The sequence below is a fragment of the Saccopteryx leptura genome, chromosome 8 (assembly GCF_036850995.1).
Source record: "Saccopteryx leptura isolate mSacLep1 chromosome 8, mSacLep1_pri_phased_curated, whole genome shotgun sequence".
Taxonomy (NCBI): Eukaryota; Metazoa; Chordata; class Mammalia; order Chiroptera; family Emballonuridae; genus Saccopteryx; species Saccopteryx leptura.
Genome location: NC_089510.1, coordinates 30,377,383 through 30,403,511, shown reverse-complemented (window position 1 = coordinate 30,403,511; position 26,129 = coordinate 30,377,383). Strand labels below are relative to the sequence as shown.

At 39.7% G+C, this 26,129-nt stretch overlaps 1 protein-coding gene across 2 annotated transcripts in view; it reads right to left on the bottom strand.

Annotated features, from left to right (window-relative positions):
* The window catches only part of DCBLD2 (discoidin, CUB and LCCL domain containing 2), a 106,750-nt gene that overhangs the window by 25,234 nt on the left and 55,387 nt on the right, over positions 1-26,129 (bottom strand). Inside the window, exons 3-6 of one of the 2 annotated variants that reach the window (XM_066347485.1) lie at positions 20,363-20,500; positions 3,996-4,047; positions 1,522-1,594; positions 1,107-1,240 (exon numbers count right to left, since the gene is read on the bottom strand). In XM_066347485.1, coding sequence (XP_066203582.1) covers positions 1,107-1,240; positions 1,522-1,594; positions 3,996-4,047; positions 20,363-20,500 — 397 coding nt within the window. The remainder of the gene's footprint in view (positions 1-1,106; positions 1,241-1,521; positions 1,595-3,995; positions 4,048-20,362; positions 20,501-26,129) is intronic. The other variant, XM_066347486.1, reaches the window with a different exon arrangement.

The window sequence follows — 26,129 nt, the reverse complement described above, 5'->3', positions numbered from 1 at the left end:
GCGGGGCGAGGGACAGGTCACCATGCAGCAGGTTCCTCTTAAGGAACGCACAGAGATAAAATCACCAGTGTGTGCTCCCGCTTTAACACAACATTCAAATCATTACAGGTGAATGCTACCTGTCCTTATTTTTTTTTTAACTATGAAAAAGAAAATTCATGAAAAACTTATCTGTCTAAAGGTAGAACGGGGAAGAGAACGAAAGGACCCAGAGGGAGCATCTAGAAGAAACCAAGGAGAGCGTGACTGGACACGAGCGATGGGCAGAAGGCCACGCGTGGCTCGTTTTGTACGGCCAGTGACTTAAGAGTGGTTTCTACATGGTTAAAGAGTTGTAAATAAACTAACAGCAGAGTAAGTGACAGAACCATGTGGCCCCCAAAGCCCTAAAATATCTGCAAGCTGGTCCTTCACAGAATTTGCAGACTCCTGCCTTCTGTCGTGGTGGGTGCGGACTGCACTCCTGTCCTCCGAGGAGAACTGGCCTAGGACCTCTAAGGAGAAGCTCATTTCAAATAGGCTTATCTAAGAGGCAAGAGTTTCAAAAACAGATCAGGAGAACTGCATTTCTATTTAATGTTTGAACTTCTCCTGCTTTTTATGCCCCGTCTAAGTTTTGTAAAATAGTATAACATCATAGAGAACATGAAAATACATTCTGAAAATATTCCCTGGGGACGCACAACACTACCACCTCTGATTTATGTCAAAATCTAATTTATACTTGAAGTACTGAATCATCCTCGATTCATCTTGGGTCACACTGGCTATAAGGAACAGAGTACTTATGCCTTCTGATCTTTAAAATGAAGGAAGGGTTTGACAACATACTTCTGAACTCTTATTCCAGGCTTTTCAACACTTAGGAAAGAAGAAACAAACTAATCAAGCTTCCTAACGACACTTTTCCGACAGTGCACAAGCCAAGGCAGGACGACCTTCTCTAGACTCTTTAATACACTCAGGCACTGAGACACACAGATGTGACTGCTAAGTGTACAAATGGGATTTCTGGAACGCCACTGATTGTTAATACCGCGGAGATTTCACAAGGCTCTGCCCCAACCCTGCCCAGCATGCTTCTTATACACAGCATATACACTCACACCACAGATGTGACGTTGTTAGCCAAGGAACTCTCGTAGTACGGGGTCCCTTTGCTGATGACGACGCTGATCTGGCCACCCAGGGTGTGAGACACCACTCCGGCGTGCACGCCAGCCATGCACAGTGGCGAGGACTTGAGGGAGGGGGGGAGGAAAGACAAGTTTTTGGTTTTCTTTTGAAAATTCATAAATAAGACTTACACTCCCTCAAGAAATTAATAATTTGGGCAGTTTTTTCAATAAACATGGGACAAATTATTAATGTCTTAACACAGAACAAATTTTTAGAAAAAAAAACATTCCATATTACTAAAAATAAATAATTCCTAGAAAAATATCAAAACAAAGATATACAACAGGTACACATTTACCTATGGTGATATTAAAAAAATAATAAAGTCCTATCACAACTTACATCTCTATATCCATGAGGGATGGTTCCAGATATCTCAGCAAAAGGAAGCAGACAACCAGCTGGACAGTACTTACTGTGAAATAAAAACATGTGAAAGGGCACATTCCACTGTACTGTTTGGGGGAAAAGACCAAAAAACACCGCATCTCCATTGTTCAGTTCAATGTAAATGCCGTAATCTTACCCCTCTGAGAGAACCACCACTCCTAAAAAGTCCTTTCAGACCTTCTCCGGTCCATCGTAGCCATCTTTACCCACAAATTACAAAAACTGTCTCATATTTTACATACAGCTTTGATTATTTTACTTTATAATTAATCCAGACATATTTCTACTCTAAGATCTATTCACCATATTTAATAGCTACATAATATGCTATTTTCTGGATAAACCGTATTTTTCCAATGTTCTATTGATCAAACTTATGTTGATCTAAAAAAAGTTTGCTATTCATTCATTCATTCTCTCACTCACTCACTCGCTGGCTCACCCACCCGCCCGCCCACCTATGCACTCAACACATTTACCTGAATGACTATTACAGTCTAAGCGCTGGGCTGCACTAGGTACTGGGTTTACTAATGTCGACCAAACAAACGCGGCCCCTGTCCTCACTGAGATTACATTCCCGTGGTAGGGAAAGACATTACACTGATGCTTATATTAGACATACACTGATCTAATTATTATGCAAATAATTAGATTATGATTCTGCTATGAAGAAAAGGGACTCTGAAATAACTGGGAGGAATTCTCAGTGCTTCAGGTAACCCACCTAAGAACCCTACATGGTAGGTACTACTAGTGTCCTCATTTTTCAGATGAGGAAGTTGAGGAACCGTGTGCCTAGGTCACATGGTAGGAAAGGGGCAGACGGTCCCCAGAGTCCGTGCCCAAACACGGGCTCCACACGGCTTCGGTCAGAGACTGGGACTGAGGGGTGACGTTCCAGCAGAGAGGTAACGGCGGTCCCTGGAACAGGCAGAGGGGAACGGACCAGCTGAGAGGAACAGCACGCCCGTGAGGCCGCGTGGCCTGTGTGTGTCTGAGGCTGAGGACAACCGGTGCAGGTGGCCTGCGGTCAGCAAAGGGAGGTGAGTTTGACAGAAGCCTACAGTGCTGGGCAGGGGCCAGATTACACACAGGCCTGTGGGCTGTGGCGAGGACTCTGAAATGTATCTCCCAAGTCAAAACAGAAAGTCAATAGAGGATTCTGACAATGCATATAAATACTCGGATTCATATTTTTTAAAAAAGACTCCTGAGGCTCCTGGGAAGGAAAGGGACTGCAAGGAACCACGAGTGGGAGCTGACCGGAGCTGGGCAGACAGTGCAGTTATCCGGGCAGAGACAACAACCTGCCCTCGGGCAGTGACAACGGGGTAGACAGCGGGGGACACAGGCAGCCGGCCCTGCAGGATCTGTGCCCTCTACTGACGCCAGGGTTATCTCTGCAGGCTCTGTGCCCTCTACTGATGCCAGGGTTATCTCTGCAGGCTCTGTGCCCTCTACTGACGCCAGGGTTATCTCTGCAGGCTCTGTGCCCTCTACTGATGCCAGGGTTATCTCTGCAGGCTCTGGGCCCTCTACTGACGCCAGGGTTATCTCTGCAGACCGGGATCCCTCACAAACGCTAAAGAGCCTACCCACCCCACATGGACAGAACCGTGTTTGAAGACAAAGGAAAGGTTCTTTGTGAAAAGGGAGCAAGTCACAGGAAAGTCAGTGTGATGGTCTTAGATGATGAGAACAATTTGCCAAGCAGAGAGGAGTCGAGTGATTCCAGGCAAAGTTCTGAGAGCCCAGAGCAGTTAAGTGACCCAGAGCCGTTTCAACGTGAGTGCACGAGACCAGACTAGACAAATGGCCCAAGAACCGGGGACAGGATCCTGAACACCAAGTTAAGGACTCTGGATGACTTTTTGTCTTAATTAGGAGCACCTGAAGATTTGTTAGCAGGGGAATTATGAGACATGTATTTTAGAAAATAACTTGGCAGCAATGTTAATGTCAGAAGACATTCAGAAAAGGTTAGAAATGGAAGGGAAATCAATTAGAAGTCCATTCTAAGTTAGGCAAGAGACAAAGGCATAAAGCAGGAAAATCGCAGTCAGAAATGCCGCTCGGGCGAGGACACAGAAATTCCGTAATAGCCTAAACCATCCTTTCCTCTTTTTAAAGAAACGATAAGTAGCTCTCTTCTCCCTTTACTAGCCGTTTCCCTAGATTTTAAGAGCAACTAGTTTTACTTTTAAAGTACATTAAAATGACATTTTCATTGTAGAGAAGATCCAAATGCTACATGCAAAATTTAAACAGGGCAACTCAATGGCTTTAAATAAACTCTGGTTTATTTAATGCAGTGTTAGAACAATGACTAGGTGTTACCATAAACATTCATCTTAGGTGTAAAAGGAATAAGGATGTAGATGAAAAATAAATTTAAGACGAAAAGGGCACAAATATGGTCGTACCTGAACTCAGGTTCCAAAAAACTGGATGTAGTGTCTAAACAAGTAATCAGATCTAGAAAAACAAACAAAAAAATTGATTTTAATACACAAGTTTACTCTTGCTGAAACAGTTTCCAAATCCAAAATCCCACTACTGTATATTTCCAAATCTCAGCAGCTGTCAAAGTAATACTAATAACTTTTTACAAATTTTTGTTAACTAATATTTCTTTCTGATTTTAAGTATCCTAATTTCTGGACTATGTCTCCCCAGTGCTATTTACTACTGTATCGCCTCAGAGTCACATTATATACAGTGTGGGGCAAAAGTAGGCTAACAGTTGTTTATAAGGAAAATAATACAATAATAACACAAGAATAAACTGTGTTTTGCATACTCACAGCTATAAAACAACTTTTGTCCCACCCCGTATATAGAAGGTACACAGGTAAGTATAATTTATAGCCTTTAAATGGCTTCTAAAAAATATATCTCTCCCCAAAAAAGAAAAAGTATTTTAGTTACTGTATGTCTAAAAAGGATCCTTTGCTGGTTACACATCAGAAAAACAACGACAAAAGAGAAGCGTTAATTTGAAATAACAGCAACTCAAAATCTGGGCCACGGCAGGACCAGCAGCATCTCTGGGAACTTACTAGAAATTCAAATTTTTGAACACCATCCAGACTTACAGAATCTCTGGGAGCAGGGCCCCAAAATATTTTAACATCCCCTCTAGGTAGTTCTTAAATACACTCAATTGGAGAAGCACTGCTCTGAGTACAACAAAACTTTGAAAATTTTAACATTTTCTGTCTGGGAATAAACAAGCCTTAGTAAGAGCTAAGTTGTCTAACTGAGACCTAGTTCACAGGTGGTTTTTGACTGAAACATTTCAGTGTGCTTTTAGGACACAGAGCAACTCTTCAACCTGACCCACAGGTCTTGAAGGGCCTAGTATTGCCTCAATCTCATCTTTTCTCTATCCTGGCTTCTTGCCACACTCATCTTTTCTGAAACATGCTGTGCTCTTGGTCTGAGAGGCTTTTCATTCACCCCTTAGATAAGCTGAGTCCTCTTTAAGGTCTCAGCTTAACCGTCACTTCCTCAAGGAAGCTGCCCCTGCCCTTGGAAAGTCAAGTACCTGTAGCGCATGGTAGGCACCTAAGTTTGTTTAATGAATGGATGACTATCACATGCTCTCACATTGACACGTGTTATACACGATCGATCTGTTGATGCATCAGAGTTATGAGCAATATCATTAGATAAGGACTGGTCCACACACACTAAGGCCATTTGTTCTCACCTTCTGTGGTACCAGCAGCAATCACAGCGCATGGCAAAACAGGAGGCTTTCAATCACCATTTATTCAACACATAGATGGTAAGTATCTGCTTGTTAGCATAGCTGGATAAGTCCAATCATGCACTAACCCGCAGGGAAACCAGGAAGAAGGCCCTAAGACCATCACAAAAGGTAAGTTCACATACAAGTGCTTGGCCAAACAACTCTGTTGAGGGTGATCAACACACTGATGGAGATAGCACTCACACGCATCCGAGTATACTGACGGCACACACACACTTGTTAAATTAAAGGCCACCATAGCAACAGTAAGATAACTGACGATTCTATTCTACAATTCTAAAGAAACCATATGCTTTTTATTCAACTGAAATGTATCTTGAAAGAACTAGATGCAGGCGTCCCCAAACTACGGTCCGCGGGCCGCATGCGGCCCCCTGAGGCCATTTATCCGGCCCCCGCTGCACTTCTGGAAGGGGCACCTCTTTCATTGGTGGTCAGTGAGAGGAGCACTGTATGTGGCGGCCCTCCAAAGGTCAGAGGGACAGTGAACTGGCTCCCTGTGTAAAAAGTTTGGGGACCCCTGAGCTAGAGCATCACAACTATTATACCAACAGAAAAGGAGTATTTTGAGAGTATATGGTTCATATCTATAGACCACAGACATCAGAATGATGATGATATTAACCCTGTGTTTTAGGAGTTTAAGAGGCTATGTGCCTGGCTAGGGGTTCACTATTACCAGGTTTACTGACTGGGAAAAGCAGACAAACTGAATTACCTATACTGTAATTATTCCTGGCAATCTTTACATTGCAACAGTAAGAATTAATTTTCTACTTTCCTACTCTGCTAAAAGAGTTTCCAGCTTCTAAGATTAGAAATTGAACCTCTAAGATTAATAGTCTGGGATAAAAAGGTACCTGTGTGGTCCAGCATGTTATTTAGCCACAAGAAGACTGCCAGCTGGCTCCAACCCTTTCGGGCCACATGCCAGAGTGCTGGTCGACGGATACACTTGACGAACAGGGCTTTATTATAAGTCCATGCAGTGCTGAAACGCCAGACCATGCACTGCAAATGTATGCAAGCTGACCTTGCTCTTGAATTCCATGGGGGCTCACTGGGAGGGGCCGCGCCACCACTGCCTGAGCTAGGGTGTCCCAATACGAAGGTGTCAGCTGTGATGCATGTTTACAAGGAAATTTGTGAGGTTGCAGATATATGTTGCATATGCTCTGATTACACTCTTTGTGCATCTTGTTGTGAAAGCAGTGCCACAAGGCCCACAACTGAGCACCCAGCGCGGTGCATCTTAACAAGTTAGGGCAGGTTATGCTTTGTACTGTGGTGGGGGAGCTTCCTCTGTAGAGCAACCGCAGTACTGCTTATCCCTACTGGGGAAAAACGGGCTATGCTGTGATATCTCTTCAAGCACATGTTAGGTCTGAACACGCAGAACCATCAGGAGAAGTGGTTTGTCCTCTGTGTGCAGCATTACCCAGAGGTGATCCTTATCATGTCATGGATGACTTTACAGCTCATCTTGCACTTGAACACAGAACCCACAGAATCAAGTGGTATTGGACATGTATGTAGAATGCTTCACCTTGGCTGGGTATTAGGAGGTCCGTGTGCTCATAGATAAAACATGCAATGCACTAGACACTGTACTGGTGAACTTTCTTTTTCTCAGAGCTCATATTTTCCAAGCAAAGGGAAGCCATGGATTCTATAGCTGAGCTTTTATCTTAGTTATCAAGAGTGAGAAGTTCTGGCCCTGGCCGGTTGGCTCAGCGGTAGAGCGTTGGCCTGGTGTGCAGGGGACCTGGGTTTGATTCCCGGCCAGGGCACATGGGAGAAGCGCCCATCTGCTTCTCCACCCCTCCCCCTCTCCTTCCTCTCTGTCTCTCTCTTCCCCTCCCACAGCCAAGGCTCCATTGGAGCAAAGATGGCCTGGGCGCTGGGGATGGCTCCTTGGCCTCTGCCCCAGGCGCTGGAGTGGCTCTGGTCGCGACAGAACGATGCCCCGGAGGGGCAGAGCATCGCCCCCTGGTGGGCAGAGCGTCGCCCCTGGTGGGCGTGCCGGGTGGATCCCGGTCGGGCGCATGCGGGAGTCTGTCTGACTGTCTCTCCCCGTTTCCAGCTTCAGAAAAAAAAAAAAAGTGAGAAGTTCTGCAGGAGGCCCTTTCTCTTCTCCGTTACATCCACCGCAGACACAGTGGCAGCTAGAACAGCAGCACGCCCAGGCAGCCCGCAGTACCTGGAGACACGTGATCGCACTAACAAACGCAGTGTCTCCACCACGGTCACACAGCAAAACCCAACACAGCCAAAACAGAATCAGTCAGCAAACTATCCAGAACTCTCAATTTCTTTTAACAAGGTTGAATGATCCTAAAATGTCTCCAACTGGGTGCCAGACCATGGAAAGTGAACACACAGACCACAGCCTGTATATTCAAGAGCCCCCTCGCTCCACTTCAGTGGGCGGCAGCTCCTCCTCAAACGAGCATGAGCAAGGGGAGAAGGCAGATTTTGGTGCTACAGGCTGTGTAGATATTATGCCTTTCAATGCTGCTTCAGAAAAACCTAAATTTAAAAGAGAATAATAAAAGAAATGAGCCTCCACCACCTCCTTTGATGACATCCCAATTCACAGACAATGTCCTCTGTGCTGTATTTACCAATGAAAGTGGACAACTGTCCTGGGTTTGTTTGGTGATTATAATTTCAGTTTTGTCACTCCTGTTACATTGTGGACATTCAAAAGAAGGAGAGAAGATATATATTATAATCCTTTCTGCTTAATTTTTCTTTTGTATTTTTCTGAAGTGAGAAGTGGGGAGGTAGAGAGACAGACTCCAGCATGCGCCCAACTGGGATCCATCTGGCATGTCCACCAGGGGGCAATGCTCTGTCCAACTGGAGCATTGCTCTGTTGCAACCGGAGCCATTCTAGCACCTAAGGCAAAGGCCATGAAGCCATTCTCAGTGCCCGGGCCAACTTTGCTCCCATGGAGCCTTAGCTGCGGGAGGGGAAGAGAGAGACAGAGAGAAAGGAGAGGGGGAAGGGTGGAGAAGCAGATGGTTGCTTCTCCTGTGTACCTTGGCCGGAAATTGAACTCGAGACTTCCACATGCCAGGCTGATGCTGTACCACTGAGCCAACTGTCCAGGGCCAATTTCTACTTTTGAAGGTAAATGTAGGTAGGTAGCAGTGCAGGGACGTGATCTCTGCTTCCCGTACCTTGATATTCATAGGCTCTTGTAACACTCCACATTCCAACTGAAGAGGAAAACTGAAATCTCAAATGAAGCTGCTGTGTGTATTTACAAATATTAATGAATAAAAACTGCCTGATGGTTTAACTTAAGAAAAAATTCCACGGGGAGCTAACAAGAGTTCCCTTGGAGGAAAACAGGAGTTCACAACAGACAGCTGCAAGGAGAGCCAAGAACTGAAGACAGAGTAAGCAAATCATGATTATAAAGTCTGACCTCTACAACTCTATATGTAAAGGCAAAGAAAACATCAGTTAAACTAGCAATTTTAGAAGCCTTAAAATGTGTCTATTTTGAAATCTTTCCCCAAGCAAACAGCCTTCCAAAAAACCACTATCACTACAGGGCTCCTAGCTAATAAGCACACAGTCCAGGCAAGATTATCGCAGCTCAAAGGAAACCATCTGCTCTAGAGACTTCTGATAGCAATGTGAGCGACTGGAATAGTTGAGTCCAGAAATATACCCTTAAATTTACAATCAATTAATTTTTGATAAGGATGTTAAGACTATTCAGTGGTCGAGAGGAGGTGGGGAGAATAGCCTTTTAAACAAATGGTGCTGAGCAATCACATAAAAATACTTAAATTGAATTTCATCAAAATTAAAAACTTTCATGCTTCAAAGTTACCACGATGAAAGAAAAGAATAATCCACAGGAGAAGACAAGATGGCGCTGGAGTAGGTGGACGTACCAACAACCACCTCCCAGAACCAAAGTGGATTACAAACTAATTTTAAGAACTATCATCTGGAAAAACCAACTTTGGACTAAACTAAGAGGACTCTTCAACCAAGGAACACTGATGAAGCCACACCGAGACTGCTTAGTGTATCCCAAGGTTCTCTTTACCAAGCCACAGTCACAGAGCTCCAGGGAAAAGCAATTGGTCCCATCTCTCCAGGCAGAGGAGAACAGAAGCTCCATCTCCACGCATGCTGCAGATGGCTTTACCAGTCTACCTGAATCATTACCAGCTAGAAGCAGTGGTCATTGGGACTTGGACGTGAGCTGCAAAGTACAGAATTGTGACAACAATTCCAGTGCCATGCGGACTTTTCCTGGATGTGGACTTTTCCTGGACTCCTGCTCCTTGTGACAGCTCCTAACAGACTGAACTGGGGTTGGGTTGCATTTGCAGGGATTTGGAATGGTGATGGTGCCAACTTGGACTTGGTGAACATGTTAAGGACACTACTCTTTTATGGATTCTTGCTGTATTGGCCAAGAGTTTGCTTAAAGGCTTTAATCACTGAAAAAAAAAAAAAAATAGAAGACTGGATGGAGAGGATGTGGCACATGTACACCATGGTGTGCTGTTCAGCCATAAGAAATGATGACATCGGATCACTTACAACAAAATGGTGGGATCTTGATAACATTGTACGGAGTAAGGTGGGTGGGTCGGAAAAAACCGGGAACTGCAGGATTCCATACATTGGTGGGACATAAGGACAAGACTAAGAGACATGGACGGGAGTGTGGTGGTTGGGGGGGGGGAGGAAAGGAGGGAGAGGGGGAGGGGGAGGGGCACAAAGAAAACTAGATAGAAGGTGACGAAGGACAATCTGACTTTGGGTGATGGGTATGCAACATAATTGAATGACAAGATAACCTGGACATGTTTTCTTTGAATATATGTACCCTGACTTATTGATGTTACCCCATTAAAATTAATAAAAATTTATTTATTTAAAAAAAAGAATGATCCACAGAATAGAAGAAAGTATTTGTAAATCATTTGTCTGATAAATCAGGATCTGTTATCCAGAATACATAAAGAATTAGTACATCTCAACTTTAAAAAACCAATAACTCAATTTAAAAATGAGCAAAGGATCTGAATAGACATTTCTCCAGAGAAGATAAACAAATGTCCAGGAAGCACCTAAAATGATGCTCAATATCATTATTTATAAGGGAAATGATTCCCTTATCATATAAGGGAAATGTAAAATTAAACCACAATGAGATATCACTTCATACCCACTAGGAAAGCCAGAATCAAGAAGACAGAAAATGAACGCTGGTAAGAATGTGGAGAAAGTGGAACCCTCACACACTGTGACTGAGAAGAAAGATGCTGTCGACACAGTTACCGTCCACCCCAAAACTCTGCAGTCTATACCCCAGAGAACTGAAAATGTATGTCCACACAAAACTTATACTCAGACGTTCATCAACTGAGGAATGGTTAAGAAAAATGTGGGGGGAAAAGTGTTATATCCATACAATGAAATATTACTTGGCCATGAAAAGGAATGCATGCCAGAACATGGACGAACTTTGTGCTAAGTAAAATAAGTCACAAAAGACCACATACTAGATGATTCACATAAAATGTCCAGAGTAGGCAAATCTAGATAAGAAGTGTATTACTTGTTACTGGAGGGGTCAGAGGTGGGGGTGGGGAGGGACTGGCACTAGGGTTTCTTTCAGGTGATGAAAGTATTCCAGAACTGACTGGGCAATGCCCGCACAACTCTGAATACATGAAAATCAGTGAACTGTGTATTTTAAGCAGGTGCACTGTAGAGTGTGAATTATATCCTAGTAATACTATTTAAAAAACTATTATAAAAGCTATTATAGGCCTGACCTGTGGTAGCACAGTAGATAAAGCGTCAACTTGGAACACTGAGGTCACCAGTTCGAAACCCTGGGCTTGCCTGGTCAATGCACATATGGGAGTTGAATTGATGCTTCCTGCTCCTTCGCCCTTCTCTCTCTCTCTCTCTCTCTCTCTCTCTCTCTCCTCTCTCTAAAATGAATAAATAAAATCTAAAAAAAAATCAGCATTAAAAATGAAACTACTATAAAAAATGTTAGTAAACTAAAACAAAAAAGTTAAGGGGTTGCAGTTTTCAGTCGAGACCACAGGGTAGGCCTTACTGAGAAGGTGGCATTTGAATAAAATTAAATCGGTGAGGAGGTGAGGTGATGAGGTATGTGGACAACTGAGAACAGGGAGAAGAAATCACACAGGCTCTGAGGAGGACGCATGCCCAGCGTGCTTAAGGCCAGAGTGAAAAGGGGAAAAGAGAGGAACTCAGAGGAGTAATGAGAAGCCTTATCTTACAGTCTTGGAGGTAACATCATTGGGCAAGCAACACGAGAATTTCATTTTAGTAAGAACATCTGAACACGGGGTTGAGAGCAGTTCAAAGGGGAGAAAGGGCAGAAACAAAGGTCAGCAAGAAATCTACTGCCATAATTGAGATAAAAATTGAGTCGCTTGAACTGGCGTGGCAGTGGTGGAGGTGTTGAAGGCAGTCATATTTTGATGTGTGTATACACGTTCTGAGAAGACGCTCAGGGACATGAAGTCTGAGAGGAAGAAATGAGTCGAAGACCACTCTAAGGTTTCTAACCTGAGCAGCTTAAAAAGAAAAGTGAACTACTATGTGTAAAGTGCTTAAGGCAGTGATTATAACAATAAATACCAATAAAGGAGAACATGATGATCAACTCCATCATCATGCTGGATCCACTTTAACTTGCCCTACAAAACCAGAAAACAGGAGATATGTTCAAAGTGCAGGGTAGTGTATAGTTGACTCCGCTCTTAACTAAGAGCCTCTATATGGAAGGGTTTTTAAAAAAATAAATAATTTAAATCAAACATTTAATACAAAATATAAAATATTTATAACCCATATGTTACTACATGAAATACTAAGTGTGTGTGCTTCACTTGGGTGCTCTGGACAAGACTGTGGCAGCTGCGGAAGCTGAACGCCCACAGGTTCCTGCTTAAGCAGCCTGGCACTCTGTTCTCTGTGTGCAGCCCAAAGGAGTTCGCTTCTCTAGTGTGCACTGCACACCAGTCTGAGCAGCAGAGTCCAATGCAAAGCAAGTGCAATCACAATCCCTACAAAAAGACAGGCCCTGGCTGGTTGGCCCAGTGGTAGAGCGTCGGCCTGGCGTGCAGAAGTCCCGGGTTCGATTCCCGGCCAGGGCACATAGGAGAGCGCCCATCTGCTTCTCCACCCCCCCTCCTTCCTCTCTGTCTCTCTTCCCCTCCCGCAGCCGAGGCTCCATGGGAGCAAAGATGGCCCGGGCGCTGGGGATGGCTCCTTGGCCTCTGCCCCAGGTGCTAGAGTGGCTCTGGTCGTGACAGAGCGACGCCCCAGAGGGGCAGAGCATCGCCCCCTGGTGGGCAGAGTGTCGCCCCTGGTGGGCGTGCCGGGTGGATCCCGGTCGGGCGCATGCGGGAGTCTGTCTGACTGTCTATTCCCGTTTCCAGCTTCAGAAAAATACAACCCCCCCAAAAAAAAAACAAAAAACAATCCCTACAAAAAGAGCTCCTATCCTTCCTAACATCTGCCTTAACCCCAGAGGGCTTTCTAGAGGAGGCAGGACTCAAAACAGATGGGGCTTTGAAGGGACTATAATATGACTGTGAGGAACAGCATGAGAGAATAGAAGAACGAAGGAAAGCCAATAATTAATACAGGATAAAAGATTCCAGGGTTTTCTTAACATATGTACTAAATTCATGGACCTTGGCCATAGTGAACAACTGATGAAGTTGATCCCAAAGGCAAGGGAAGTAAAGGTAACAATAAATGAATGGACTATATTAAACTAAAAAGCATCTGCAGAGCAAAAGAAACTGACAACAAAACAAATACGCAGCCAACTAAACAGGAGATATTTGCAAACAACAGCTCCAATAAAGGGTTAACATCCAAAATATACAGGGAACTCACAAAGCTCAGCAACAAACAAGCAAATAATCCAATTAAAAAAAGAAGGGACGAGGACGTGAACAGACTATTCTTCCAAGAGGACATACAGATGGCCAATATATATATGAAAAGATGCTCATCTTCACTAGCTATTTAAGAAATGCAACTCAAAACTACAATGAGATACCAACTCGTAGATGGCTGTTATCAACACGACATGTAATAACAAGTGTTGGAGAGGCTGTGGAGAAAAAGGGATCCTCATTCATTGCTGGTGGGAATGCAAATTAGTACAACCATCATGGAAGAAAGTATGGTGGTTTCTCAGAAAATTAAGAATAGAACTACCATATGACCCAGCAATCCCTCTACTGGGTATCGATCTAAAAAACTCAAAAACCTGGGTACATAAAGACACATGCACCCCCATGTTCATCGCAGCATTATTCACAGTGGCCAAGACATGGAAATGACCAAAGTGTCCTTCAATGAAGGACTGGATAAAAACGATGTAGTGCACATATACAATAAATACTACTCAGCCATAGGAAATGATGACATATTACCCATTTACGACAACACAGATGGACTTTGAAAACATTATACTGAGTGAAATAAATAAATCAGAAAAAGCTAAGAACTGCATGATTTCACACCTAGGTGGGATATAAAACAGACTCATGGACATAGATAAAAATGAAGTGGTTACAAGGGGGAGGGGGCCGTAGGGCAGGGGTGGGAGGAAGGGAGTAATGACAGACAAATACACAGTGACGGAAAAGGATGTGACTTTGGGTGATGGGCACACAACATAGTCAACAGTTGAAATGAAACAGAAATGTTTACCTGAAACCTACATTCTTTTATTGATCTATGTCACTGTGAAATTTAATTTTCTAGAAAACATTAAAAAAAAATAGAAAAGAAAGATTCCAGGGTTTTCTTAATGAAGACAATGACATCAGATTTTCTGAGACCAAGTAAAGCGCCAAACTTAGTTATCGATATTACTGTCAGCTATAATTGATACCCTCACACAGGTTTAAAAAATATTAAAATATAATCAAAATTTTTTCCAATAACTGCTTAGCCTGGGGAAGTTTATTATTATCCCATGAAATATTTATTTAAACATTACATCTAATGTTAATCCACAAGTAATACTCTAAAAATATATTTTATAAGTTCACAAATCAATCAAAAATATCAGCGTACTGGTTACTTAGACATATATTTTATTGAAAGCATTGGCTACTTCTAAGATTGCAGGATTATGAAATGGACTTAGATTTTCCCTCAATTAATACTCTTCGTTTTGTGTGCTTGACTGAATTGAGGAAAAGACTCAGCAATGGCACCAACTGTATCAGCCGCAAGGTGTACTTTTTGTCCAGTTGAAGCCAGTTACTCCTAAAGAAAGGGATGCCCAAGTGCCTTTATTTATTCTAAATTAAGACAGTATAAAGTACTACAACTAAGTTACTGTATTTATATATTTACCAGAAAGGAGAAAACAGGAAGCAAGATAATATTACCAACAAATTCTTTTCCTTTATTTGATCTAAAATTCTTTAGAAAACCAATTTCCCCGAGCCTGAAGGAATCTGAACTCCTGCTCTCGGAATTTAAACCCTGCCAGCACCTTGCGCTGCAGTGTGTGAACAGCGGCTTCGTTGCTAGAGGACGCTGAGCCAGGCTCGCCTTGTTGCTAAGTTCTCCGGTCAGTATACTCGTGTAACCCTGGGCCTAATTCTTTGTTTCCATGATAGGAACCGGGCATGTACCTGGAATTTTGTGAAGAGAAATTTACATACATCACAGAATTTACTGTGATTCAGTCAACTAACATTTACTAAATCCCAGATACAGTATGATGCATTTTACATCTTTATCTCCTTTTATATGCTGAACATAGGACTAAATCTTATGTTTCTCTTAGAGATATTACAATGCTATAGATGGAGCTCAGGAAATATTTCTCGATTAAAATGCTTACTGCTTTTTTATATGTAGATGATATAGGCATGGCTCAGTTGCCTAAGCAATAAACAAGGTAGTAAGATAGGTTATAATCTACATATAGATAAATCAAACCCTTTCAACATCTAAATTCTACATACTAAAGAATGGATATAAGACATTAAGAGATGACGCCATTCTTTTGTGACCTATACCATACCTACGACACTAGTAAGGACATTAGTAAGAGCAGCAGAGCAGCAGTAACTGAATGTATTCATGGACGGCACAAACACATCCCGTCCCATCACAGCATTCCTTCTGCACTACAAAAATGAAATAGATAGAAAACGCTAAAAAGGTGCTCTTACATTAGCTATCAGCTTGGAATAAAAGATCCCCTAAATTGAATTGTTTCTTTGGGTTGACACTGTCTTAACAGAGTATCTTTGTAATTGATTTCTCTGCAAAATTGCTCACATTTTGCTCGTTAGCACCTTCATTATACAAACTGACACAGATATTTTTCTAAATGTGCACTATACATATTCATTTTTGTGTAAATAAGGATAAATCTAAAAGATACGTATGTCAACTGAGAATGCATTAATAAAAACCTAGTAGCTTAAACATTCTAAGGTGTTTGCCAGATACAACATAACAAAAATTAGGAACACAACAGAAAAACTAAAATTAGAAGCCTAGCTAAATGTAGTACTCGGAACAGAAAGAATTCTCAAAAACTATTGTACGGTTAAGGTAGCACACAATCTAAAGAACTCATGCTCTACTTTCAAAGTCAAAAACTTTCCATGAACCAGTTACAGAAATCTGGACTCTATTAGAAAGAAATTCTCTATTTCACCCTATGTTTTATTTATAAGTTGATACCATCTGATCTAAGATGGGAGAAATAGAAAATATTTGCAAAAAATAGTATTAAAGAATGTGGCAATCAAAAATTGTTATACTATTGTGTTAATGCTAAAAATAATCTAACATATAGCAACAGCAACACTGTCAAAGGGAAATGTTTCCTAGACCCAGCTGTTCACAAGTCTTAAGCACAGTGCCCTCAGATTCTAAGGGGTAAGCAGACAGTGAATGAACAAGTGTTTATGATTTCCAATTAGGAAGTATATTAGTATCTACACTGGGTCATTTTATTTTACATGAAACTTTAAACTATTTACAATTTTTCCTCACAAAAGGCAAACCTTAGACTGACTACTACAAAATTCTGGTTTGGTGAAATCTGAAGTAATAAGGTGTAAAATGAAAGTTATGATTTCATGTTCCACAAAAGAAATATCAGATTATTACTTTTCAATTGTGCACACATACGCCACCCCATCCTGGCACACAACAGAAGCTGCCTGGAAGGACTTGGAACTGTCAAGGCAAATGCAGACAGATCTTCTGAGTTTCCTGTTCTAAAACTAAGATAACTTACAAAACCACTGCCCAGAATCACTCCAGAAATGTTGAGCTTTCCCCAGAAACTGGCCAATGGTGAACAGACTCAAAACTAGACATTTAGATAACTCACCTATAAAGTTTACTTTAGTTTTCAAGTCCAGAAGTAAATGCTGTTTTTAAGTTTGCGTTTTGCAATGAAAATGTCAGTAGCACTTGTTACTAGACAAGCAGATGAAAGGGTCTGAGTTCCTGAGTCTGGACCTGAGGAATCGATTGGTTTTGCCTCTCTCAGTAAGACTGGCAGTAACTTAAGGGTTCCTCTCTATAGAACTTCTAAATAAGGGCTGTTAATATGTTTAATATTCAGGTGGAAATTTTAATTTCAGAGTCTACTTGGAATCTGATGGAATTATACCATCTCCAAGTAGAAATTCCAGTCCTCTCATAATTACTAAACTCAATCCTTCGGTCTCTGCCTGCTACTCAGTGGGGAAATGGGAGAACTTTTCCTTTCCCTAGTAGATACAATCTTTCAAAATGAGGTTCACAGGTGAAGATTTAAAAGATAACTGCTGATAGAAAATACTGCAAACTGCTTCTCAAGATCATTAAAAAGAACAAGGAAGAATAAAACCATACAAGTTATAATGAACAGAAATCCAGTCAAGCTTCAACCCCTACATTCTCTACAAAGTCCTGCAAATGTGACCTACCCGTCACACACCCGCTTCACCCGGCTGTGCCAACTTCCCTTCTGGTTGCCCCCAACTCCTTTCTGCCACGAGGCCTTTGCACCTGCTGTTCTGTCCCCTGGAATGTTCTTCATTCCTTGTCTGTCTGGAACCTCCAATTAATTAATCCTACAGTTCTCAATTTAAAAGTGACTTCCTCAGGAGTTTTGCTCTTGATCAGTTTTCTACTCCCCACTCTCCTTTGGCCTCGTAACTGCTGAATATACTTCACTTCACCTTACTTACTGGACTTAATTGTATATTGTATCATAACTACAAGTAAGTAATCACAAGTTCGATACCTTCTTTCCAAGTCTGTAGTGTAAGTCCCACGAAGGTATGGTTATGTCTGTGTTATTTAATGACTATTTTCCCAATGCCAAGCACATAGCAACAAATAAGGCATTAAAAGGAGTGTGATTTTGCAAGGGGCTCTTGAACAAAGTAACGAAAACTAGTTGAATCTCACACAAAATCAGGACTCTATCATGCACCCTGTTACATTTATAAGTCTTGTGAGAGTTTAACAAAGAAGCTGCTGAAGCAAGACTTTTCACAATCTTCAATTCTCCAAATTCTAAACCCTCAACTAGGTTGCTAAGCTAGGGACACGGAGCGATGTTTCTAGAAAATATTCACGGAATTCAGTGTGGCGGATAAGTTTCCTGGATGGAAAGGAACTGAGGCTCCAGCCTTCAAATGAATGAGTCATTGTAAGAAACTGTGACTCCGAGGCCACCCAAGAAGTAATGAGAAGTTGACGTTCTCTTGAAATTAGCCAATTCACTCAACTTCAAATAAAACAAATGGCCTATGGATGGGACAAGGATACCCCATCCCCAAATAAAAGGTAAAAACTCAGGAGATATCCGTAAAATGAGGATTTCCCAAGAAGAGTATGAGTTCTGAAAGTGCTAATATGAAAAGCTTACAGATTATGGTGAAAATTAAAAAAAACTTTAGAAGCAAAGATTCATGTAAAATAAAGTCACGGCTGTTTAGAATTTGGCACAGATGTATATAGGTTTACAACATACTGATTCCGTTACCTGAAATCATTGTCAATTTTTAAAAACTTCAATGCAGGAAACCTATCGATCAAAAAAGCTCCATAAATACATTAAATATCCAATGTAAAAACTTTATTTTTAAAAGAGAGAATACTTATTTTCTAAAGGCCTTTTTAGAGAATAGGGTTAGGGTTAAGTGTAGCATTAGGATTAGGGTTAAGAGAAAGTTTAGGGTTAGGAAAAGGATTAAAGCTAGGTTTAGGTTTAGGTCAATAAATAACAAAAAGAAAACGGGAACAATATAAAGCAAAAATAAATAATTTAACCTGATACTAAGGATCAAGGAACTTAAGCATAGGACGCAAACTTAATGTTTATTTTCTCTATCTCATCTATCAACCTGAGACCTTCAGGAAATGACACTGAAAGGATGACTTGCTGGCTTGAGCAAGCAGCCTCCCTCCCCCCCCCCCCCATCAAGTCATGTATGAGAGGCAAGCAATCAATGAACAACTCAAGTCATACAACTAGGAGGTGACGCTTCTTATTTCTTTCCCTTGCTGTCTTTCTCTAAAAAAAATAAATAAAAAGAACAAAAACAAACAAACAAAAACCCTGAAAGGATGAAAATCTATCATCATCTCATTCTTGTTTTTTACCTTACTCTTTTCATGGTAGGAGTGGGGGAATGAGTGTGTGTGTGTTTGTGCATATATAGCAGTGAAAGGGGGAAACTAGCATTTATTTCCTGCCTACAGACACTATACGTGTATTATTATTTACCCCTCATAACTAATCCACTTGCAAATGAGGTTCAGAGGTGAAATGACTAGCTAGGGGTCACCGGGTTTTAACTTGGCAGCTCATTAGTCCCCTTCTACAACACCACATTGCCTTAGTTTTCCTGGTTCTGTCAAAAACAGTAATTGCTCATTAGCATAATTTTCTAATTGTTTTCTTTCCATTATTCCATCCAATAAGTTTTCTCTCTTACTCTCTCTGAGGGATTAGCCTTAACACCTTGTTCCATAGCTTAGAAACTAAGGGAAACAGACTCTTCCTTACAGAGGACAGCTTTCTCCTCTATCACACTGTAAATGAAACTTTTAATGAAATATATAGTGTTTATCTCAAACCCACCACAACGGAGAAGGAACAGCCTGCATTTCCCTTAGTCATTCCGAGTGCCTAACACTCTCACCCCTGGGAGGGTCTTGACAACCTTCTCATTTATATAACTAGAAAACCCATTTTTTTAATTTGAAATGGTCAACATAAATTATTGTGGAATACTGAAATAATTGAAATGACTGTGCTGCTTGCTATATCCCTGTATCAGCAACAGACCGTAACTTCTTCACAACAGTGCCCGTTACCAGACGGGAATGAGCACATGTCAAGCAGCCAAAACAGAGGAGATTTCATTCAAGTCTTGCATTTTGCCTTAGAGATTCAGATAAATTACGCATTCTATTCAATTTATTAGCTGTAATTTCAGTTCTCCCTTCAGATTCTAAACATATCAATCTGGAAAATATCTCATGTTTATTTTATAATGTCTCAGATAGCACTCAGGGTACTCCTGGTAGTATGTGACTCAAGTTCTTTAAGGAAAATGGTAATATAGTCTTTAACACAGTAGTATAAAATGGAAAAATGTGGATAATAAAGCTTTAAATTGATATACTAAATTCAATAATTGACAGATTTTAAAAAGTTATTGTGTTCCAGTAGCACAAAATGTGAAAAACAATCAGTATTTCTTCTATTAAGAAAAGAGAAGTATATAAACTTTATATAAAAATACATTTTGAATTATTGGAATCTAAAACTGACCTAATTTTGTCAAATTCATGTTCATGTTAATAACTGTTCAGTCTTTCTACTCTATCCCAAACTTAGACAACAGGTACTCAAAGAAACATTTCGTTCTTGTTTTCAGGAACTATAAAATGAGGGAGCCACGGTATAAAGTGAAAATTACCTTGTTTATCTATAACTGAGTATGAGGCCAAAAATCCTCGTCCGGAAACATGGATTCCACTCATGAACTGCACTGTAATTTCATTGCTTTTTGATTCAATTGAATGGTTCAACTGCAACCCCAGACCACAGAATTTGCCTAGGAATAAAAGAAAAGCAGGTATTTGTTGTGACTCACAGGAAGTCAGTAACACTCACAATGCAGATAACAGAATCAGAATAATATACCAAACCATGAGCTGGATAGCATATGATGATAACTAGTGTAGTGTAGTGATAAAAAATCCCATTACTCTGGAGGGGAACAATGCCAAGTAATAACCTGCTGACATTTCAAAAGAAAAAACAGTACAAGCATCACTGACCTGAAGAATCAATTTCCTGTGAAATACATGTGTATAAGTCTTTAAAATAATGAGGAATTTAAAAAAAATTAATGCATTTCATAGAGGCAGGTGGCCCACAAATAAACTGACAGTCAATCAGCAACATTCTTAACATGCTTCCCACAAAGGGCTTCGATCTGGTCTCAGGGGTCTCTCACACCTTTTATGGACCTTCTCAATTTTCTTCCAAGGATTGCTGGTCAGTCCCTTTAGGTGATCATTTATATTGAAATTAAAAAAATAAAATCAATTCTGTCTAGAAGTCCCCAACTTATTTAGCATTTAATAAATAAGCACCAACATCAAGGTTAACACACACACTTGTCTTAGGTGCTACGGTTTTCAATATAAAATGCCTTGCTCATCTGTTTTTTCTTCAGAAACATCAACTGTGAAAAAACACAAAACTTCTATTTCTAAATATGGAATGTAACTTAAATATAGCTATGCATATTTTTAACATTCAAGCAAAATAACACATTATTAAAGAACCCTACAAGTTATTTTATGAAGCTACAAGAAGATTAAATCTTCAGACTTGTTTTTTAATATCAAGTAACTAGATATAGTCTAGTAAAGAGAAATATTAAATATTTTATTAGTTTTGAATATAAAATATTTAAAAAACAGTAATATATATATTTCACATTAATTAAATATTAATAATATTGAAAGCAATATACTTCGTTAGGAAATCTAACTGTGGGCAGAGCCAGTGCCCATGACATTAAATCTTACGGCCCAATGGGAATAGGTAAAGGTTAAAAAAATTATGTCAACTCCCATCTTTATACAAGATTAACTTCTGTAAAGTGAGCAGCAGGTTTATCTGGGCTCATCAGTACTCGCTGCTCTTCGTCACGTAAGGACCTATGTGGTGTAATTTTATTACAAGGCTGATTAAGGTACTCAGTACAAATACCGACTTTTCAGATCCTTTTAGGTACAAAGGAAAAAGAGCATATTTAAATACTATGTCATTCTATATAAAAATGTCTTTATAAAAATACATTTTTAAAGCAAAACAATGTTTAAAAAAACTTTTAATATAGACAGAATGATAAAAGCACTTTTTATTAGCACGGCAGTTCTATTTTTTGTTTATCTCAGGGATAGTCAACCTTTTTATACCTACCGCCCACTTTTGTATCTCTTTTAGTAGTAAAATTTTCTAACCGCCCACTGGTTCCATAGTAATGGTGATTTATAAAGTAGGGAAGTAACTTTATAAAATTTATAAAGCAAAGTTACAGCTAGTTAAAGCATATAATAATAATTACTTACCAAGTACTTTATTTCAGATTTTCACTAAGTTTGCCAGAATAAATCTTTATAAAACAACTTACTATAGTTAAATTTATCTTTTATTTATACTTTGGTTGCTCCGCTACCGCCCACCATGAAAGCTGGAATGCCCGCTAGTGGGCAGTAGGGACCAGGTTGACTACCACTGGTTTATCTGGAGTTATCTTGTCCTCCCAAAATGTGAGTCTATTCAATCGGTGGCAGAAATAAAATTTTTAAAGGTATTTGTGAAACTCAGTATTTGGCAGTGTTAAAGAATGAATAATCACAATTAAAAAAAAACAGAAGAATAAAAACCAAATGTACAATAAGCTGATCTTGTCGGTGCTTAAAGGGAGTTCAAAATATAATACAAGATAAACAGCAGCCTTCACCTGCTATGCACAGTCAATATGACTCTCTCCTCACTTGGCTCCCTTTTGATCATAGGGTTTACACATTATACAAATAATGCAAGCACTTAGAAAAATACTCCGGGAAAGGAAGAAGAAAAACCATTCCTAGTCTGGACAATATTGTTAATTCTTTAATACCATTTCCCCAGTTTGACCATTCAAAGTTACTCCCAAATCAAAATAAAGCATTTAACTGCCAACAATTATAGACTCTGATGATGGCTCTCAAAGTCAGCCAAAATCTCTATAGAGTTTCTCTTGAATAAATAAGGAGTATTACAAAAAATAGTTTGTGAATACATATAGACAATTACAAATGCAAATTAAATATCTTAATCATTCTAACAATCATGAAACACTGGTTTATAGTCTAAAAAAATTCATGCCCTAGGAAAATAAAAATGTTTATAAATTACCATCTCTCAGAAAACTAAAAGAAGAAAAGCAAATTAATCCAAAATAAGTAGAAGAAAATAATAATTAGGACAGAAATAAATAAAACTGAAAACAAAAATCAATAAAAAAACCAAAACCAAAAGCAAGTTATTTGAAAAAAAATGGATAAGCTTCTAGTAAAACTAAATAAGAAAAAGAGAAAAAACAAATCACTAAACTGAAAAGAAAAGAAATAGACAAACTAACTCACACTACATCTAAGAAATTAAATCAACAATTAATAATAATTCAAAAGAAAAAGCACCATACACCAACAGGTTCACTGGTGAATTCTACCAAATACACACGCACTCACACACACATACACACACACACACACACCCAAACAAACAAATAAATAAATATTTTTAAAAATTTTGAGAGAGAGAGAGGCAGGAAGAAAGAGAGAGGCAGAAACACGGAGCTGCTCCTATATGTGCCCTCACTGGGGACTCCAAACAGCAGACTCGGGTTCTGGGAGGATGCTCTAATTGACCCAGCTTTCTGGCTGTGGCTTAATTATTACTGACTTTCAGAGAGACAGACAGAGGAAGGGAGAGAGAGAGGAAAGAGAAGGGAAGCATTCATTTGTTGTTCCACTCAGTCATGCAGTCATTGGCTGCTTCCCAAGTGTGTCCTGACGGGGGGCTGAACCCACAACCTTCTTGTTTCAGGATAACACTCTTAACCAACTGAGCTAATTCTACCAAATATTTAAGAAAGAAATTACACCAATGTGCTACAATTTCTTTCAGAGGATAGAAGAAGAGGGAGTACTTCCTACCTTATTCTAACAACAAAACCTAAGACATTACAAGAGAACGACAGACCAATGTTTCTCATGAAAATAGATGCCAAAATCCTTAATAAAAGTATTAGCAAATCAAATGTATATAAAAAAAATTGTACACCACCATCAGGTATGATTTATCCCACATACGCAGGTTAATTCAACATTTAATCATATCCATCATATCAACAGGCTAAAAAAGAAAAATCGTATGATCAAATCAATAGATGCAGAAGAGTCACTTGACAAAACCAACACCCACTCATAATAACTCTCAGTAAACTAGGCATAAAGGGGAACTTCTTCAACTTGATAAAGAATATTTACAAAAAACTACAGCTAACATCATACTTAACAGGGAAAATTTTTAAGCTTTCCCGATAAGAGGAAAACAAAACAAGAAAGTCTGCTCTCACCACTCTTAACAGCACACTGTAAGTATTAACTAACACAATAAAAGTACAGATTGGGAAAGAAGAAATAAAACTGTCTTTGTTCATGATGACATGATTACATAGAAAATTGAAAAGAATTGACAAAAAAAGCTCCTATAAGTAGTAAGTGAAATTATAGCAAGGTTGAAGAATACAAGGTTGTATGCAAAAGTCAGTTGCTTTTCTATATATAAACTATGAACAAGTGAAATCTAAAATTTAAAACACAATACCATTTATATTAGCATCCTACATACCCCAAAATGAAATATTTAGGTATAAATCTAACAAAATAAGCCTAAGATCTATATGAGGAAAACTACAAAACTCTGAAGAACAAAAGCAAAAGATTAATGGAGAGATGTTCCATGTTCATGGATAGGAAGACTAAATATTATCAAGATGTCAGTTCTTCCCAACTTGATTTAGATTCATGAGATCAAAATCCTAGAAGATATCTTATGAATATTAATGAACTTAAAATTTATACAGAGAAACAAAAGATCAGAATAGTCAACACAATACGAAGAACAAAGTTGGAGGACTGACACTATCTTCAAGACTTACTAAAAGCTTCAGTAATCAAGACAGTGTGGTATTGGAGAAAGAAGTGACAAACAGATCAACGGAACAGAGAGCTCAGAAAGAGACCCACATAAATATAGTGACTGATCATTCACAAGGTTAATAAAGCAAAGGTAATACAAAGAGCATAGATAGTCTTTTCAACAAATGATGTTGGAATAACTGGACATCCACATGCAAAACAATTAATCTAGACACAGACCTTACACCCTGCACAAAAGGTTTATTAACTCAAAAGGGGTAATAGAGTTACAGGTAAAAAGCAAAACTGTAAAACTTCTGAAAGTAATAAAGGAGAAAATCTGGATGACCTTGGGTATTATTATGGCTTTTTAGATACACCAAAGCATGATTTATGAAAGAAAAAATTGATAAGCTGGCCTTCATTAAAATTAAAAATTTCTGCTTTGAAAAAGACAATGTCAAGAAAATGAGAATGCAAGACAGACTGGGGAAAAAAATATGTGCAAAAGACACATCTGATAAAGGACTCTAATCCAAACTCTACAAAGAACTCTTAAAACTCAATTTAAAAAAAAGCCCTGGCTGACTGGCTCAGTAGGAGAGCATCAGCCCAGCATGTGGATGTCCTGAGTTCTATTCCTGGTCAGAGCACACATGATGAGAAGCAACCACCTGCTTCTCCACCCTTTCTTCTCTCGCTTCTCTCTCTCTACCCCTTCCATGGTTTGATTGGTTCAAGTGCATCACCTCAGGTACTGAAGATGACTCCATGGAGCCGCTGTCTCAGGCACTAAAAATAGCTCAGTTGTGAGCATGGCCCAAGATAGGCATAGCACTGGCCCCAGATGGAGCCTTCCTGGTGGATCCCGGTTGGTGCATGCGGGAGTCTGTCTATCTCCTCTCCTCTCACTTTGAAAAGAAGAAAAAAAATAAACCTGTATTAAAAATAGGCCAAAGATCTTAACAGAGACCCAAGAAGATAGGCAGATGTCAACTAAGCATTATGAAAAGATGCTCTACATTATATGAGGGAAATACAAATTAAAATAATGATATATCACTACATATCTATTAGAATGGCCAAAATCCAGAACATTCACAACTAGTGTTAACAAAAATGTGGATCAATAGGAATTCTCATTCACTGCTGGTGGGAAAGTAAAATGGTACAACCACTTTGGAAGACAGCTGGGTATTTCTTAGAAAATTAAAGAGTCTTACCACACAATCCAGCAATCACACTCCTGGGTATTTACCGAAAAGAACTGAAAACTTATGTCTCTACAAAAAACCTGCCACAGATATTTATAGCAGTTTTATTCCTAATTGCTGAAACTTGGAAGCAACCATGATGTCCTTTGACATCATGATAAACTGTGAGATATCCAGACAATTACGTATTATTAAGCACCAAAAAGAAATGAACTCTCAAGCCATGAAAACAAAAGAATTTTTAAATGCATATTACTGAGTG